Consider the following 19,900-nt stretch of genomic DNA (forward strand, 5'->3'; position numbering starts at 1 on the left):
GGCGTGTGAATTAGGAAATAAGACCCGCACCAAGATAAATCTACTTCGACATAGTAGGATCGAATGTGCCCAAGATGTGTGTCGAAAAACCTAACTTAAGCCAAGATAAAACTATTACAACCGGCTAAATATGCTCGAGACGCATGAGTTAAAAAAACTTGACTCACACTAAAATAAATTCATTACGACAAAGGCGTAGGGCCAAATATGCCCAAGGCATGTGATTCTAAAAACTCGACCCACAATAAGATAAATCTACTGCGATGGAGCCGAGCCAAATGTGCTCGAGTCATGAGTTAAAAAATCCAACCTGTAACAAGATAAATCCGCTACAGCAAAGCAGGTCCGAATGTGCTCGAGACGTGTGAATTGAGAAACCCATCCCGTGCCAAAATAAATCTACTATAGTAACATAGCAAGGTTAAATGTGCCCAAATTATGTGAGTTGGGAAACCTAACATACACCAAAATAAACCCACTACGATGAAAGCGTAGGGTGAAATATGTCCGAAGCATAAGAGTAAAAGAAAATCAACTTGCGCCTATAGATATCTCATTCATGCTATAGAGGAACAAGTTGACGATAACCCTATCATGAGCCCCTCTGACATGAGCCCCAAAGCTCGCCTTAGGCGAGGGAGAAAATAAATGATAAATAACATATTGATGACCAATCACCATAGATAATAACATAAGGATGGTGTGAAAAGAAAATATCACAATCACCCTCCACCTATCCACTACTATAGATAATAATATAAGAGAGTAGGTTTAAACCTATTTTACTCCCATGAACAAAACATCAAAAGGCGATGTCATGCATTACGTGCATACAAGAACCGTAATGGTACTTTGTCAGCCTAAATTCGGTAACAATGCAAGGCCAACTTTCCTATGAAACTAAAGAATTACTTCTCACTGAATGCAAAGACATTCTAGGCATAATAAACCACATTTAACTGCACATTTTAAATCCCCATTTCAAGATCCATATAAACACCCTTTCAACATAGTCCATCCAGACTTGTTACGGGCAGGAAAGACTTTACAAAAATGGCATTCTGAGTGCAACAATCTACAAAAGGAATGCCTCAAAACCTTGATGGAAACTCCCCTCGAAACGTGGAAATCAAAAAGAGGGTAGAAGCTATGGACTTCTTAGCTGCCTACTTTGTGAAACTGTGCGCTGCTTAGATATTGTTAGTGCAAATAGTGGCATTTCTTATCTAAATAACATCTTGAGCTCCTCAATCCGGGCACTTCTGACTTCCTCATCAGTTAGGGCACCAGCAATCATCCTCTGCTTCCTTGCCTGCACCTGCTGCATCCTCCCTTCCACAGAATCCTGCAGCAACAATCGTCATTAATCTCACTACTGCACCGTGAACCCACATCCTTCGAGTGGCAGATAGACGGCAGCAAGATTGTTCATCGCTCATACCTTGACGATGAACCTCCTCACTCGAACCTGCCGTTTCTGCCCGATTCGGTGAATTCTCATTATTGCTTGCTCTTCCACTGCAGGATTCCACCATGGATCCTATTTTGGACAAACAAAAGGAAATTGAACACACTTGCCACAAGTAGAATTCACCTTTAAGCGTGCAAGGATTACCATAAGGAAGACATTTGATGCTGCAGTCAGATTCAAGCCTACGCCTCCAGCCTTGAGTGACATAAGTAGTACCTTAGATCGTTGAACAGAAGAACATATTATCGAACAGTTGAAGCGTAATTATTCCCATCTAAGCATGGATGCTTCCTTACCATTTTGTCTCTGCTCTCACTGAACTCCTTCAGCACAATCTCCCTCTTCTTCCGGCTCAGCTTGCCATCGAGCCTCAGGAAGCCAATCCCTTTCCTCAAAGGTATCTCAAGCAAGTCCAAGAATGCAGTCCACTGGCTGAAGACAATGCTCTTCTCCCCTGACCTCTGAGCTCTCTTGAGGTATTTAATGAGCTTTGTCACCTTCGAGGACTCCTTCCAGTTCTTCTCCACATCGACCTGGAACCGGCTCTCGCTTGGGCATGTGATAAGGTCAGCTTTGCTGAGGGGGCTGCGGCAGATCGGGCATGGCCCGCCTGCTGGAGTTCGCCAGCTCGAGAGCAGGCACTCCCGGCACATCCGGTGGGCGCATGGAGTGAGCACCGGGTCATCGGAATCTGACTCCAGACAAATTGGGCACTCGGTCACCTCGCCTCTGCGGATGCCTTCGACGACCTCCTCGACGTAGGCTGGTGTGGGGAGAGGATTCAAATGGGAAGCTACAAGAAATCGGCGGGCAAGCTTATTGAGGTCTGCATACTCCTGGGTGTCTCCCCGGCTGACAGAATAGAAAATTCAAGTGTTGGTGAGAACTTTACATGCAAAGTTCGGCTACATCTCGAATTAAATTGCTTTTTGCCGTGGAAATAAAAAGAAGGGTAATATTAAGCTAACCTCATTACAAGAAAAGGATGGTTGCAGCACTGCCTTAATCGAAGCAGAAGCTCCAAAATGGAAGCATAATTGTGAAGAACTTTGCCTTGTGCAACAAATTGATCAAATCTAACCTGTTCAAGGTTTCATGGTTGCAAGCATATCAATCACAAATAACTAGAACAGGGTTTTATATGCCAAAATGGAGCCACCGCAATCAATTAAACATCAGATTGATTGCTCAATATTGGTAAATGCAATAACTTAAGGATACATATTAACAACCACATTAGGAAAGCTTGACACACAAAAAGTCAAACAGACACGGGACGAACCTTTGATCTCTCGAATAGAGCTTCATAGAAATCACGCTCAGCTTCAGATTGTTCACATTCTACAGTTCGGAAATTGGCAGGAGGAAGAACAAGAATAGGCCTGAATAATAAATAATTTATCAAGTAGTTCTAATTAAGCTAATGACAACATACCCCTCAGCAAAATTAGCTTTAATGGTATCTAGAAGAAATTATGCTGAAAACTCACTTTCCATTCCTATCTTTTGTGTCCTTTGTTCTCCTCAGCATTAACGGTCTTAGAATGGCCTTAACCAATTTTAATCCTCGTTCATCCCCATCCTCATAAGGTCTTTGAATCAACTTGTGCCACCTGAAATTTGAAGAATGAAGCATTAAACCAAGCCAAAAATTTTAGACAAAACAAGCATACCAGTTATCATATATGCTGGTAATGTACTTGATAGATGTACTAGGAAATGCAGCAACTCAAATGTTGTGCAAACAAGCCTACATTGGCTCAATTTGGTCTAGAATTTCACAAGAGTTCATTTGGAATGTTAGAGATTAAACAATCTGACTTGATTTCAGATTCAGGCTTCAAAGCCCATATAATCTGAACCTATATATATATATATATATATATATATATATATATATATATATATATATATATATATATATATATGGCATTCCAATAGTCAAATACATTATATTGAAGAATAATATAATAGAAAAAACACAAAATACTTCATCCTCAAGAAGGTGGCATATTTTGATGCAAAATATAATATACAACATATTTTATAGTATGAATATGAAATACTCAAAATTCCAAATTTATTCATTTTATATATTTTGAATAAAACACAACATATTTTATATATTTCACAACTTATTCATATAGGCAAGGCTCAGTTAAATTCCAAATTTTGGAAACAACTGTTTTCCAGTTTCAATTTCCTAAAAAGAAAGATAAACTGAATGGTATTACCATTAACATCGAAGTGTTGTTCTTGTTCAAGTAATTATCAGAAGGGTATCAAAACTATCATCTAACAGTTCACCTTAACCTCAAAGAGTTAGAATTTCTTAGGCAATTTTATTATCAGTATATCCTTTGATGAATCTTCAGTTTCTGTAATTTAGTTTGTTCATCATACACTATTCTCAATAAGTATTGAACAGTAATTTTTCATACCATGCCCAGTTGCACCACGGTTCAACATGTAAGAAGCAAAGAAGACTGTAGAGATCTTCCAAGCTATTCTGCAGTCGCAATAATATGAAACCATGTTAATAAGCCACACGTAACAACATTCACCATCTCAAAGTTGAGTTCTTTTTTTGTGCAAGCATAATGCTGAAGTTCTAATTGGAATTCGTTAAAATTCTATATGCAGCAATTAAAATTGTTAGACAGCCATAATGTGGGATGCTTGATAGTGTTCCTTCATTGGAATCGTGGGATGACTGAAATAACATTATCCACAACTGTTTTCTTTGAGGTTTTTGGCAATGGTATAACCTAGGCACACTCAAAAGACTGCTAATACCAAATTTAACACATGGAAAGAACAACTACTATAATTTGGTTGATTGATGCAGTTTGGCAGATCATGTTGCAAAGGATAATACATACTCTAAGCCTTCTGGACAATCAAACCTGAACCCTAAAAAAATAATCCGCAGAAGTCTAGGCAAGAAAATGAAATAATTACTGACCTGAAGAGGAGTACCCGTTAGGCACCACCTTGAGTATGCATTCAATGCGTAGGCTGATTGAGCAACTACTGTCTTTGATGATTTGATGCTGTGGGCTTCATCTAGCACCACTCTGTACCAATCTATTTCATGGAAGATGCTAATCTTTTCTGGGTCCTGGTTTGACAAAGGATATGGCCTTTCATTTATTGACATAAAAGAAAAGGACAAAGATTGTACGAAGAAAAGTTGGAAGAGAAGAACAATGATGATACATACAGATTTATAAGCTGATGCCAAGACTCCATATGTTGTTAAAACCACATCATGTTCTGATATCACTTTAAGGTCATTTATTCTGTCACCACCATAATAAACAAAGACAGACAATGACCCTGGCTTTGAATGGTTTTCCAGCTCATCCTGCAGTGGTTTTTGTTTATGAACGGTTGCTAGTTCCATTCAAGTAGGCATATTGAAGTAGGGACATATAATCTAGTGCATTTAAATATAATCTGATACCGGTGGTCTGTAGCCTAAAACATAATCACATATCAGGAAAAATAATTGAAATTTCTGAGTGGGCTAAAATTTCATAAACATTGATAGAAAGGGATGATGATGAGTTTTCACCTTCCATTGGCCCAACAATGCCATTGGACACACAATTAGGGTGCCACCTTTTACTTTGGAAAATTTTCTTTTGGCCTTTTGCACTTCCTTTGAGCCTTTACCACACTTCATAAAAGTGTCCTGGTCATCTGACCTTTCTCCACTGGGTCTTGCAAGTATTAAAGCAATTGTCATGACAGTCTTCCCTAGACCCATTGCATCTGCCAAGATCTACAAGGACTTCATCATTAGTTAACTATGCATTTTTCACCAGAAAGCAACTGCTACCATCAATATTTGTACATATTCCAAGAGCAACCTAGAATGTTAAAGTGGGCCAATTTTGGAAAAGAAATAAAACATTGACAACAAAAGCAGTTCCTGCATTCAGAGACCAATACATTAGGACAGATTAATCCTGGACCAATTCAAGAAAGTCATTTGATATGACGACCATCTAAACCAAAGAGTATGTTCAATGGGCCAGATATGTTGAATTACCTACAATTTTGTTGACTCCATTTTTGCTACTAGTCATGTAGTTCAAATAGGAACAACAGGGTGACAGACAGTCCAAAGTAACATTGTTTTGATCTTTCACCAAACTAGGAGACTCTTCCTGATCAGAATGTTCTAAAGAAAACTTCATACAAATAAACAGTGATAGAAATGCTCAATCAGTAATAACTGTGTAGAAGTTCCACCATAAACTTTTCCATATATTCATTATTGGGATTTGCCTATAAAAACTGGGTTCTCCTTACTGAAATACAAACTGCCTCATTTATTACATATAATAATACTGGATCATTAAGTATGCTTGGTATTTTTCAAAGATGCAATTGAGTCAGCAATCTTTCAAGTAGAAAATTGCTAGCTTCTATGTAGGATATCAAATACCATCTTTTAATCTGCCTTTTTTTATGACATAAGCTATGGTTACTCCACAGGTCATATTATTCCCAAAATCTCAACCATCACACATACACAAGAGAATTATCTTCAGTATCAACTTATATTCAACAACAATCCAGGCTCTATTATTCTGATTTTAATCAAAATGGATATTTCAACAATTGAGATGGTGCACATCTCTGATACGATTGATACTGCTTTTCTCTTAGTTTGTTCCATTCTACAACTGAACATATATGCAATAGCCCAAAATAAAATAATATTTTGTTCATCAATGAAAATGATATGTTGTTTAAGGGTTTTGATGAGCTTCCATCCAAACCAAATCCCAAATTAAAATCCATTGAGCATGATAGCACACTTACTCCGCCTCTTGCCATCTGCATAGCACTTGGAAATTGAGTCGTAGCTTCGCCTGTGAAGACATTTACGTACACCGCAGATACTCTTCTGCCAAAATCATGCAGTAATAATGAATTAGCATTAACAATGGCAATAGATCTGGCATTGGTCCAACATAAGAATTCATAACTTTACATACTTGTCAAGAATGTTGTATGCGGACCAACATGGATGAAGAGTTTTGGATGCTTGCTCAACATCAATTCCTTTCTCCAATTCAGACATCCAGTAAAGAGCTTGTTTCTGGTACGGATGTAGATCAGAAACAAGGGTACATGGGGGCTCTGCTTCCTGTAGAATTTTGTCAAAGAAATGGCAAATTCATATTTCCACGTGATTACTTAAATTAAGGGCAATTGTCTTGTTATAATAAGATGCTGAATGTGCTTAAGCATGAGGAATCCAAATGCTACTTCTTCAGAAATGACCTCCGAATTTTTCTTTTATGTTGAAGAAAATACCTCTAAATCATAAATCTCAGCAGCCCCAACAAGTTTATTCAGAGATGATTCCGAGATTGCTTGCTCACCCTTGCTTCGTTCAGGATAAGTTTGGCCCCTTCTCTGTTGCTTTTTGAGGCCTGCTATTTGCATAGATTCATCTTCATCAGCACCCTAACACATGTTAAAATAGAATTCATGAGTTATACCATGATTAATACATGACATGAAACATTCTTGCACGATATTGAAATATGCAACAGCATCAGCCAGATAAAAGGAGGTTCACATATGTTTTAACATAGACCATTTCAAAAATAATGCAGTAACAAAGAAAAATTCATGCTCATGAATGAAACCGCACAAAGAAAATGCTACCAGGGTTAAATGTTTACTTCTAGGTTTAGAGATCTCTTTCGCTTCTTAAGTTCTTCAGGAGTAAAGTCAGCCTATTCATTAAGAGCAATTCAGACTGTCAGTTGTAATCTAGCAAACAATGTAAAGCTGAAAAAAAAAATAACAATAATAAAGAAGTTAATCAAACTTCTTAAAGGAAAACTGAGAAGCAAAGGTATGTTAGAAACCCTTTTAATCTCTTGCATTAAGCTAAGTTGCACGGTTGAGAATACGCATCGCCCACGAATCATCACTTTGGACGACCCCACAAGTGGAATGAGGCATTTACTCCACTCTGGTTTAAACCTCCCTATCTGACAGACATGGGATGATTTAGTACCAAGGTAAACATCCATGAAATCATTGCTGGAGTTCAATAATTGGAAGGGAAACATGAAAGGTGTGAGAGCAATGAGTCAACGAACCTCACCACCACGCTTGGTTGAGAAGCGCACGATCTGAGACACTGCCGCTTCCGTCTTTGAGCCCAGCCATCGCCTACCAATCGTATTGATCTTCTCGAAGGATGGAAAGGAGAAGTGTACAATCTCGTCGGCATCAAGCTGCTTCTTCCCTCTGCACGTTGACAGGCCGGCGACACAAGTCTTCGCCACAAGAAACCAAACAGGATCCACAGGAAGCTCTTCAAGCTCTGCTGTCTCCGGAGCAGAGAACGATTGAAGCCTCCGATAGGCGATATCAGGTCTTAAAGCTGAAATCGGGCGCGGATTGAGGTATGGGGTGAAATGGGCTCTTGCGGCGCCGGGGAAGCCATCATCACAGGATTCGAAAGGCAATGGATCGTCGGCAGCCAGCAGCATGGGGGTGTCGAAGAGAATGTTGATGGCGCGGTTTGTGTTCCATCCGGCAAGAGTCAGGGCTCGGAGGATGACGCGATCGGGGATTCCAGATCCCACAACGTATCGGATGTCCGCCATCTCAAATGCGAGGTCTCGAGGCTCATGTGAGTAGGTCGTCATTACATCCGCTACCAGCAGATCAACGAGTCCGGCGAGGGCGAGGAGGAAGCCGAAGAAGAGGCGAGGAGCAGTTGGGAGGAATCGAAGCGCGCAGGATTAAATAGATCGGGGACGCGTGTTCTTGGGTTCGCAGGCTTCCTTGATGCGACGCAAGATGGCGGGAGAAAGGGGCTGATATCTGCTTTCGAATCAGCTTCCTGGGGCGCGAAAGATGGGCATTGGTCAGCGTGGTAAAAAGTTGGCGGGTGATTTTAGCGGTAAAAGTAATTCTTTAATGTAAAAATTAACTTAATATATAAATAAATTAACTTCCTTGTTGAATTATTTGGCAAACAGCAATAACGACAGTGGCCAATCATGGCACATTTCCCGTTCCACCGAGATACCCTGCAAGGCAATGCTTATCATGCGATGAGCCATTCACAGTCACACGTAACACAAAGTTAAAATTCATAAGAACGACTGGCTTACAACTTCAATCCACAGGAGCTACTGCTATGGTTTTGTAAACCAAGACACAAGGACAAAATGATGGACCAAAAACACAATTCGTGATCGGCTGCCCTTTCCCCAAAAGAATGGAATGTTTGAACCATCGCTAGGTGAATAAACATGATAGCAAATTCTATAGCGTAGACGACCATATTGCACCTGGTATTCGACTTTAATTGGTCTTCGACTTGGAAGCCTTTTTCTTCGGCTGCCGCCTAAGGATTGAGTTCTTTATGCCGAGGAAAAAGAGTAGAGCGCCAAATAAAGCCAAGTTCTGCCATAGGAACATGCAAAGCAGTTAATTGTCTACTCCGACAAAGTTTCCAGATTATTTCAACAACATAAGTTTATGACATGTGGAAAGGAAAACACTTAACCTGAGCAAATTTGCTAAAAAGCTGAACAAATTCTGGCTTCTCTACGTCGTAATTGTAGAAGTCGTACATAACGGGTGTTATTAAAGCAAGGTACAGAAGCTGCACAAGTATGGCACTTGATTACAAACTAAACAAACTTATCAGAGTATTCTTCAAGGAAACAACGCAGGTGACAAGGATGCATCTATTTTCGAGAAACGCCCTGTTGGTTCTACTATCTGTGTTTATAGTGTCAACTTAGGTGCATCTACTTTCAAGAACATTTAGTCGATGCTGTTTACGTGAATTATTTCGAGGTTCCTCTAGAAAGCAAAAAGGGCTACCTAAGTTAGTCAACGTGAGACTTGTCTGACTTAATCACATTATAATTGCAAAGGTACTCCGAGAGCAAAAAAGACAGTAAGCATCACAAACAAGAATAATTAAACAAAGGTATATACCAGAAGGTATGCACCAAAAGAACTGCTGAAGATGAACAAGATGCCACCAAAACCTTTCAGATATATGGTGCTTGCAACAACATGTTTCATCTGAAAAGCAACCAAAACAAAAAAAATATTTAGACTTATAAGGGAGAAGGGAGGAAAGAGGAGGGAAAGAGAGTTCTCACTTCAATATGTGGTACTACAATGCCAAGATGGGAAGAGACATGTTTCATGAAGACATTGTATTTTGGCCTGAGAGCCTCTGCTGCTGGTCCACCATCAACTCCAAATTCATTAAATCTGACAAAATCACAATATATCAGCTAAATGAATTTTAAATAAATTGACTAAATTTCTGATCACAAGGATGAAAATTATTCCTTAAGAGATTTAAGACAATTTATAAGCATGTTAGAGCACCAATGTCTCTCACCACAGCGGGAAAGTTAATTTCGAAGCTATATCATTTAAAAGCATGACATAACACAAACTCATCTTATTTGCCCCTTCATTAATAAAGAAATCAGGAAAGTCAAATGGTTTAACTCAGTACATACACCAAATATAATGGAAGATGATATCCCTTGCACCAAGTCAATTGCACACCAGACACTCTGAGACATTAAGATGTGGAGAAAATACATACAATAAAACAAAGAATAATAAAAAGACACTAGCTGAGAATTTTTATCATAGGAAAGTATATTACAAGCATTTACTGCAAACCAGAAGTCGTGGGAACTTCACAATATTTGCTCATGAATCAAAAACAGTGCAAATATCACTAGTAAACACAGTACAATCTAAAACTCCTCTGATATTATAGCCATTACTCTTAATACTCCATGTGCTGTCATTTAAGACATTATTTTGTAATCAACCAGTACTTGTGCATTAGCATAACAGTGCATTTCTTACAATAGATCATCAACGGTTAATTCCACATTCAAAACTGTGATTAAAAAATGAAGCCAGAGAAAATTGAAAAATAATTCAGGAGGAAGAGCACTACAAAATCTTATTCAACACAAAGAAAAAAAAAGTAAAACGCTACTAGATAGGAGCATGTTATAACTATCAAATCTTGTAAAAAGTCAAGAAAAGATATCAAAGGATCCTCCTAGGTGTCCTAGGTTGCTTAATAATAAGCTATCTCCCAAAATAGACGAATTCAAGAAGATTGAAGGCGTTACATTTTCTATTTCTTAATGATACCCCATAGACAAAGCCCGCCGCTCTGATGATTCATGATAACTCGATGGATCGCACGGCCCTCGTGCCGACGACACATCATTTAAATTTCTGCCCTATCAACTTTCGATGGTACGATAGGGGCCTACCATGGTGGTGACAGGTGACGGAGAATTAGGGTTCGATTCTGGAGAAGGAGTCTGAGAAACAGCTACCACATCCAAGTAAGGCAGCAGGCGTGCAAATTATCCAATCCTGACATGGGGAGGTAGTGACAATAAATAACAATACCAGGCTCTTCGAGTCTGGCAATTAGAATGAACACAATCTAAATCCCTTAACGAAAATCCATTGGAGGGCAAGTCTGGTGTCAACAGTCGCGGTAATTCCAACTCCAATAGCGTATATTTAAGTTATTACGATTAAAAAGCTCGTAGTTGGACTTTGGGATGGGCCGGCTGGTCCGCCTCGCGGTGTACACCGGCCGTCCCATCCCTTTTGTCGGCGATGCGTGCCTGACCTAAACTGGCCGGGTCATGCTTCCGACACTGTTGCTTTGAAGAAATTAGAGTGCTCAAAGCAAGCCCACGCTCTGGATCCAATAGCATGGGATAACACCATAGGATTTCGATCCTATTGTGTTGGCCTTCAGGATCGGAGTAATGATTAAGAGGGACAGTCGGGGCTTCCGTATTTCATGGTCAGAGGTGAAATTTCATCATACTCAATAAAATTCATGATGCAAGTCTAAAAGAACTTCCTCACTTTAGATAGACCAAAGGCACCTACAAATGTCTAACCGGAAAGGAAGTCACCAAAAAAAGTTTTCCACTCCATCTGTTTTTTAAAAACTATAAGTGTACTTATCAACAACTACATTGGAAATTGAACTCTGAAAGGTCAATATAGACTACTAACAAGGCATATTAGCACCTAATTAGATAGCTGCATAAGAAACTGAACAGCTTTGGTCTATGTTGCAGAAACAAATGAAACTAGATCAGTCTAAATCAAACTCAATTGTGCAACAGAAACCGACATTTTAAACCAAAATAGATTTTCTAACCAAAACTGATCTCTTGATGAGGAAACTGAAACTTAAATTCAAAATGTCAGACCTTTACTGACATCTTTCTGGGGTACAAAATTGCTTATTGTGCTGTTTAAACATATGAGAGAAATTATGCAAGCTACAGTAATTCTATTCACTGCATAGTCTGTAAGCTTTAGCTAGTTTCATTTAATCCTATTATATGTGACGATTGAACTTCAATCAAATAAACACATAAAAGAAGTTTAAAGCTTTCTTATTCCTCACCTACGGGTAAGTTACTCTCCTTCCATTGTAGACCTAAGATATTTCTAACAGTATTTATTTAAAATTTTTAATTATGATCAGCTTCTAGAATGGTCTACCCCTTTTTGCCCACTAAAGTGCAGCAAGCCAACTTCATTATTATAACCTTATGCAGCAAAGAACAAACAATTTACTACATAGTTTCATTTCCCAAGAAAGCTCAAACATCTCGGGTAGATATCTTGAAGTTAAAAGTTCACTAATTACAAGAAAATTCATGTCCAAACTAAACGATCCGTAATCCACTACTGATGTATCAATCTTTCAAGTTGAAGTTATTTTCATTCAAAAGGATGATACACCATCTTCAAGATTACTCAAGATAATGTCTTTCTTCACATGATAAAGATCTATAAAGTACAATTAATGACTTCAAACATATAACAGTACCATCAGAGTTGAGCAAACAGAAGAACCCACTAAACGTTCTACCAACACAAATAACAAATAACCATGATAGGCATATATTTTGTTGAACTTAGCTCTCAAATGGAAGTTCCCCGTTTCTGGTTTAACCAGAGTATACATATATGAAAGAGAAGGAAACTCTACAAAAAATTGCTTTTTTACGATTAAATATATAAACATATACCATGAACCACTTTAAGCACAATTGTGACAGAAATATCATGGTCAAATTTGCCAAAAATAGTTCAAAGCATGTCAAACAATGATCAGCAGCAAGCATCAGAAAACTAAATTCCAAGAAGAGATATTACAATTAGTGAGATGAGACATCTCATGATGCTCAAGAAATGTGCCCTGCTTGCTGCACCATAGTGATTCTGGGCCACAGACACTAGTGTTAATATTTTTAATCTAAATGACAGTATAAAAGGCAACACTAAGTAAAACAGCTTAAGTTGTCTAGAATTTATTCACAAACATCAAATTGCAATAACAATATCTAGGCTTTGTTGATTTAGCATTCTTTAAAAGATTGTAGGACTCATCACTGGGGCTGCCAATTTTAAAACAACATAAAGAAGACAGTTTCATATGCATCAGGAAGTAATAGAAACCAAGATATTGATGCTACATGCTTGGCAAAATAAAACACACAAAATTGAACTCTTTAAACTGTTCAAAGAATTGACCAAATCCAGACCATAAAACATTAATGGATGTTTTAACTGTTTATAACTAAATGCCCTTCAAGCTTTTAGTAAAAGAAGTTAATAGGACGAGTGTCACCATCGGAACTGTTCTCCTCATTTTTCACCAGTATCTGGTGATACCATAGATAATGCCAATCAAACAGTACCTTTTTACTTTTTTCTTTCTTTCCAGCACAACTGGTACAAAAGAAGCTAATGATAATTCCCCAGCACATTCTCAGACAACTATAATCATTAAAATTTGTCTCAACTCATCAACTCGATTTTACACTCTTGTTATGCCAACAAGAACACAGTTTCTACTATTACCTATATCTTTCAAAGAAGTAACAAGTTCAACATCTAGCTTTGTTCGGATCAGACTATTAAGGCTTAATTGACAAAACTTCGCCTAAGGTTTCAAAACAGTACAAGCAAAATAATCAAGAAACAGAAGAGCAATCGAAGAGCAACAAAAACACTGAACCCGTGGTCCAGCAGCGACACACGACCAAGGGACAAAGAATGACAGTTTTTGGGCACCGAATTATCGGGAAACGGAAGATCTAAAACCCTAGTCCACGTATCAAGAAGAACCTAAATCTGGAGACAGGAAAGAAAACGAAATGCTTGATTCATAAAAAGTAGATCGAATATAACAACAGATCTAGCAGGAACAAGCAATTAAGGAGAAAGGGGAACACTATAAGAGAGAGATAGAGAGTGGGAAGGTCACTACTCCTGGTAAGCGGAGAGAAGGAAAACAGAGGCGAAGAGCACTCTTCCGGCAAACGACACGAACCCCATCCCTCTCCGCGCGACAGAAGCGCCTCCGATCAGACGATTCTTGGTGCCTTGGTGGCTCAGGAGAGGATGGGACGAACCCTCCAAATCCCAAACCCAAAGAACCTCCTCCTCCCTCTGGTCTAATCTCAAAGCTCGCGCCGCGTAGAGAGAGAGGGAGATGAAGAGGTACGACCCCCCTCCGACCTGCTCCATATGGGAAACTGGTCCATGATGTCGATAAAACTTCAAGATTGCCACTCTTCCGGTTCGGCCTGCATTTCTCGCGAATCGAATCTGGGCCGGGTCAAAGTCAACAATTGTAAGCCTTTTGGTCAACAATTGATTTGGTTTGGATCTCTTAACAACAGCACAGTTGCTAATTGTGTAGATTGGTATATTATTTATGGTTTTAATTGCTGTCATTGTTATGATTGATTTGAATTTTCAGTCTTAGATGGGATGACATTTCACCATTAGATTATTATAATAAATATATAATTAATTAAATTTGAATAAGATAAATAAATTTATACATCTATGTAATGAGTTCTAATACAATAGCAATGATATCACAATCTCTCTTACCATAGTCAATATGAACAATATGAGCTATGAGAAATATCCTTTTGAAATCGGCTCCCGCACAAAATAAATTAGTTTTGTGACTCTATTTAATTTTTCAATTCTATATAATTAAATATAATTTATCGAATATATCAAAAGCATAAGAAGTATTTTGAAACATATCAAAGAATAAATATGAAACAAAATTTCAAACATATCGTATTTTGACATTGCATTCATTTCGTTCTTATCCAAAGTATACATTAAAAACATATAATCAAAGCTTTGGATATCATACCAAACACATAAAATATATGAAGTTGGATCACAATATAATATGGTCCATTTATTTCTGAATGACCACCAAACATAAGTCTTTCATGGGAGCTCCATCCACCCACGTTTGAGTAAAGTCATAGGTGACCGACAGAACATCGCGAGCTCTAAGTATAACTTCCTTTATCATTTCTAACAAAGTTTTACATTTATCCTATAAATACTATAGTACAAAAGGGTATTGTGAATAATGAAATCTTATGTTTGCACTGTTAAACAAAGACCTAAGGGTCATGTTCATTCTCTCCATCTCTTATTCAGTCCACTAAGAGCCCAAGTCCAGCTCTGATTCAGTCCATCAGTACATCTAATTTTATTTCATGATCCTGAAGAGAACTCAAGAGGGAGCAGATCTTCTACTCAACAAGAGGATGGAAGCCAATTAGTCTGAAAGGTGGCTTCACACTATCTGAACAATGCCCATGAAAGGGAGTTGCATCTAACACTCCTTTGGAAGTCACAGAGGTTGCCCACCAAAGCTTCATTCTTCACTGATCATAAACAACCTCTTTCACACATGAACCTGGTTGTGCAGAGCAGCAACCTCTTCTCATCCAGCTTCTTCCACTTCACCCTGCTAGACTCCAAACCACAAACAAGTTCAAAGAAAAAGTCTCTCAGATTCATGCACCTCCCCTGAGGAGGTGGACATGCAACCAAAGCACCCAAGTAGATCAATGGCCACTGTAGAAGTGCACGTTTCCTTCATCCATTTCCTCTTCCTCTGTCATATTTCTCACGTTCTTGCCCAACTCCCACTCGGTGGCTTTTCTGCAAAAATCGTTTAATAACACCAAGTTGTCTTATACTATGGAGGGTGACTCCTTATAGATCACACTCGGGAGTATTTTTGCATGCCACAGGGAGTGGGTGGATGCACTGAACCTGAATTATCCTGAGAAAAAGCTTGGTTGATGATGAGGGCTACTCTTCCTATTGCTTTCAGTTGGAAGATCAAGTCCAAAAGAGAATATTTGCTTTGGTCCAGTGAAGTATGTGCAAGTATTTATCTTGAAGGATTGCTAGACTACTGCAAGTATCTGTTCTAGAATGGGGATATAAGAGGAACAGGTCTTCACTGCATGATCGGTAGATGGTTTTGATTCTAGCAATTGTTAGAATGCCAGTTTACTTCTGTTAAGGCAATCAGTAAGCAAGGAAAAAGGATGTGTTTCATTTACTCACTTGTATTAACATAAGAGACCAAGATAAGTCCATCTACTTGGTTTTTTTGTGGAGGTTCTCTCAATAGATCAATCAATGATAGAATCCCCATACGCCACCACCAGTGGAGTTCAAGGGTTGTGTGGAGTATGTAGGTTGCAGTCCTCCTTTATTAAAGCTGGGCATTCTGATGGCTGCTGGTGTAATCCCCCATGACAAATTGAACCTGCAGCAGTTTTGATTGATAGCTCAGTGTTGCATAGCTCACTAAACAAAGTGCTTTAAACCCTAGCAGATGCAGTCTTGCAACTAAAGGAATTAAAGCTGGTCGGTCATTCATCAGCTACCCAAGACTGATGAACAACGAAGACCTGTTTGTTTCAGGTGGTAAATCTCACTTCAGAGTTTTTGAAGTGCTTGAATCATCTCTTTTTGCTAAGTGGTAAATCAAGTGAAGAGAATTTGCTTCTATGACTATGAATCCTGTGATAAGTCATATCTCCTCGTTATCAGCAGAATTTTATGAACTGATGATTCAACATACACAAAGAAGAGAGACAACAACTAAAAGATGATCTTTCTTTGATGGGGCACAAAAGGCTACAAGACAAAAGAAGCTATAAACCCAATCAGCTGCGTCCATGTATGACTGGCTGAATTCCCTCCTTGTTCCCACAAGTTTTGAGCTATGATTCCAGAAGGTCCAAGCGCCAACTTCACCTTCACCTTCGCCAATCACCATCATTAGGGGGGTGGGGAGGTCAGTGGGCCACAGATTGTGAGGTGGTGGCAATAAAGATGAGCATGGAAACATGTCCTTGTTCTCTGCATCTGGTACACATATAATAGTGAGGGGGATGTATGCTGCCTAACATTGAACCTTTGTGTTCAAAGAACCACCTGCTCCAAAAAGAGACATGCAAAGGACATCAGATCACTGGGACCACCTCATCTGCAGCCCCTCGTTGCCTTGTTATCATGCTCCTCAAGGAACCAACAGTTATGTGGCTTGGCTCAAACATGGTGGCAAGTCTAGCTACTCTCTTTTAAGCTAGAGGTGTACTAATAATGAGGCTACACCAACTGTAATCTGTACCATCTTTCTCTTATTAGACTGCGTACGAAGTTTGATTCAATGAACTGGGTTTATCTGCAGATAATGGGGTCATCATCTCAAGTATGATCTCAGATTATCCAACAGGGACATCATCATCAGACATGATTAGTTCGAAGACCTTCATTCTGTGCTAGATTCTCCCAGGCAGTAACTGGGGCTGCTTATATTTTAGCTACTCCAGATTAAATCATGGGTTATGCAGATGAAAACTAGATGATGCATCACCTTGATGGTCTAAAAGAGCAGTCCAAATTATCTTTCACCCTAAAGATAAATAAAGTAGACCTCTGTAATCTGATCCTGTCATTGTTGGCTTACAAGAACCACAGATAACATCAGTAGAAATTGCCAAGGGAGACTTTTTGACTGTGAAATTTCAGGAAAACCAAAGTAAAAGAGGTCAAGAATGTCAAAGGGCCGCTGGACCAGCTTTTCTGGGAATATTTTCGCTCTTCCTACCTCCTGAATTCAAGGGGATCTGTATGTGGACGACTTCTTCCAAAAGCATCTCATGTCCATTGCAAGAATTGACAGATCGGAACAAGTACTACTGGCATCCAAGGTTTGTTTCCATCCCACCAATCTAGAGATACTGACGCTGGACACTTGTCCCCAGCAGCAGTGAAAGATTTGGGTTATAGTTCACAAGAAGAAAGCTAAATCCACACTTCAGCTCTCCAGATTGCAGATCTCCTTCCCTCTGTGTTTTATTTCCTTCCTCCTCATGTGAACTTGAAGGAACAAGAATCTTCTTTCACTTTTATACACTGTAGTTTGTACATGTGGTCGATCCAGCAACTCCCAGCTTAGGTGTTCCTGATTCATCACTTTGTGAATGCAATGAGAGGGCCACCTGCCTGAGTTGTCACCCCACAGCCATGGAACACTGAACCGGGATACAAAGCTCTCTATTTGTCCTGCTCCCATAGAGAGAGAGAGTGAGAGAGAGAGAGAGAGAGCGCGACTGGTAGCTCCAAATCCAAGAAGATGGCATGCAAATCTGCCAACTTAAACTGTCATAACAGTGACGGCACCTACTCGAGATAAGGAGCCCTCCGACCCCTTTCCGGTGACGTCACCATGCCCATCTCACGGGTGCTGTGAAAGACCGCGCCGCCGTGCGTGACCGACACACGTGTCTCTTTTAGCCAATACCTCGGGCGGCCCCCACCACGAATCTTTTCCGCCAGCTCATACCTTGAACGTGGCCCCCAGTCAATCTATCCATCTAGTTCTAAGTATAAAAGGGTGCGGGTTGGAGGCGTCGAATTGGCAAAGCTCGAGAAGAAGCAAGGAGGTGAGCGAAACCCTGCGCTCTGCCTCGGTCCTCCCTTTCCTCCCTATGGACTACTACCTCTTCGACTCCCTGAACCACGAACACTCGCCGGAATCCTCTACCGGTTCCCCCGAGCCCTTCCCATGGACCGGCGTTGGGCTGTTCTATCCGGACGTTCCTCTCCCTTTCAACATAGATGACTCCGAGGAGATGCTGCTGCTCGGAATGCTCGCGGAGGCCTCCGGAAAGGCGTCGTCCTCGTCGGAGGCCTGCGACCGGAGCGTGATCCGGGCCAAGGAAGAAGAGGTGGATTCGCGGAGCAAGGCGGCGGATGAGCCGAAGGAGAAGTCGTACCGGGGGGTGCGGAAGCGGCCGTGGGGGAAGTTCGCGGCGGAGATCAGGGACTCGACGCGGCACGGGATACGGGTGTGGCTGGGGACGTTCGACAGCGCGGAGGCCGCCGCCCTGGCGTACGACCAGGCCGCCTTCTCGATGAGGGGGTCGATGGCGGTGCTCAATTTCCCGGTGGAGCGGGTGCAGGAGTCGTTGAACGGCATCAAGTGCTGGAAGGAGGAGGAGAAGGTGTCGCCGGCGGTGGCGCTGAAGAGGAGGCACTCCATGAGGAGGAAGTGGATGAGCAAGAAAGCAAAGGAGAGTGAGACGAGCAGCAGCAGTAGCAGCAGCGTGGAGAGCGTGCTGGAGCTGGAGGACTTGGGAACAGAGTATTTGGAGGAGCTTCTGAGAACATCAGAAGTAGCCAACACTTGCTGACTTCTTCCAATCCTTCTCCACCGCCAGTCTTCCCTGTTCCTCCTTTTGTCCTGAGGGAAACCCCACACTTGTTCCTTGTATTCCTTTCTTGGTTTGTTCTTTCAGTTGTCCAAGTCAGGATGATCTTTTTTTACTTGGCTGTGCTTGGCATGGATGCCATACCAAGATATCTCGATATCTTATTTCCCTGCTGCAAATCAATATAGCTTTTGATCCTGTAAAACTGATATTTTTGTACAGGTCAAACACTAATCTTCAAGCAATAATTCTCTGCACTTACAAATCTGGCCCAACATGTCAATGACAACTACTATTACTTCTCCTACCCTTCTCTCCATTGAAATATGTATTTTGTTAAACAAAGAGACTGATACAACAACAAGAAAAAGACAGATCACCAGGCAATGGACTGACATCCAACACTTTGGATGCTGAATCAACTGAACTATGCACCAACTGTAAGAGGACATATTTATGTGCCATGACTGATGAGGTTTCGAAGCCTCGGGCAGGCGGGAATTCACTCTCTCCTCAGCAGCTGCCTCCCAGTTCTTCTCAAGAAGAATTCACCTGTAATACAAAAGAGTTCTATCATTGAAAGATCATGTCCCAAGTTGCAGAAATGCTTCACTATAAGCTAATCTGAATAACTTATTATAAATGCATGTCTCCTGCTCATAATGATATTTAGGCTTGCCTAACTTGGTGTATATGCATGGCTTAATGTGTCTTACATCTGCAGTTATATAATATATTGGTTCTTCATGAGATTATGTCTGAAGCAGAA

The 19,900-nt window shown here is 40.2% G+C and overlaps 3 protein-coding genes across 5 annotated transcripts; 1 reads left to right on the plus strand and 2 right to left on the minus strand.

The window, feature by feature from the left end:
• Positions 1 to 942: 942 nt before the first annotated feature.
• Positions 943 to 8,463, minus strand: LOC135597612 (DNA repair protein RAD5B-like). 3 transcript variants are annotated; one of them, XM_065090807.1, is made up of 17 exons: positions 7,606 to 8,463; positions 7,369 to 7,494; positions 7,180 to 7,233; positions 6,806 to 6,958; positions 6,484 to 6,635; positions 6,308 to 6,392; positions 5,049 to 5,258; positions 4,695 to 4,838; positions 4,437 to 4,592; positions 3,913 to 3,980; positions 2,962 to 3,084; positions 2,754 to 2,853; positions 2,440 to 2,552; positions 1,768 to 2,323; positions 1,616 to 1,687; positions 1,442 to 1,540; positions 943 to 1,345 (listed from the first exon to the last, which is right to left on the minus strand). In XM_065090807.1, the coding sequence occupies exons 1-17, from the start codon at positions 8,158 to 8,160 to the stop codon at positions 1,223 to 1,225; spliced, it is 2,889 nt and encodes a 962-aa protein (XP_064946879.1). In that variant the 5' UTR covers positions 8,161 to 8,463; the 3' UTR covers positions 943 to 1,222. The 3 variants fall into 3 exon arrangements, with proteins under 3 accessions (XP_064946879.1, XP_064946881.1, XP_064946882.1); XM_065090809.1 differs by having other exon boundaries at positions 7,611 to 7,881; XM_065090810.1 differs by having other exon boundaries at positions 7,369 to 7,490; positions 7,606 to 7,744.
• A 130-nt stretch (positions 8,464 to 8,593) lies between these two features.
• On the minus strand, positions 8,594 to 14,116 carry LOC103972092 (uncharacterized). The gene is made up of 5 exons (XM_009386294.3): positions 13,839 to 14,116; positions 9,640 to 9,754; positions 9,470 to 9,559; positions 9,030 to 9,128; positions 8,594 to 8,926 (listed from the first exon to the last, which is right to left on the minus strand). Exons 1-5 carry the CDS (start codon positions 14,096 to 14,098, stop codon positions 8,825 to 8,827), a joined length of 666 nt encoding a protein of 221 aa, XP_009384569.2. The 5' UTR covers positions 14,099 to 14,116; the 3' UTR covers positions 8,594 to 8,824.
• Positions 14,117 to 18,323: 4,207 nt separating this feature from the next.
• Positions 18,324 to 19,340, plus strand: LOC135597615 (ethylene-response factor C3-like). Its single transcript, XM_065090813.1, has one exon. The coding sequence runs from the start codon at positions 18,409 to 18,411 to the stop codon at positions 19,111 to 19,113; it is 705 nt and encodes a 234-aa protein (XP_064946885.1). The 5' UTR covers positions 18,324 to 18,408; the 3' UTR covers positions 19,114 to 19,340.
• The last annotated feature ends 560 nt before the right edge of the window (positions 19,341 to 19,900 follow it).

The sequence above is a fragment of the Musa acuminata genome, chromosome BXJ1-11 (genome assembly GCF_036884655.1).
Source record: "Musa acuminata AAA Group cultivar baxijiao chromosome BXJ1-11, Cavendish_Baxijiao_AAA, whole genome shotgun sequence".
Classification (NCBI taxonomy): Eukaryota; Viridiplantae; Streptophyta; class Magnoliopsida; order Zingiberales; family Musaceae; genus Musa; species Musa acuminata.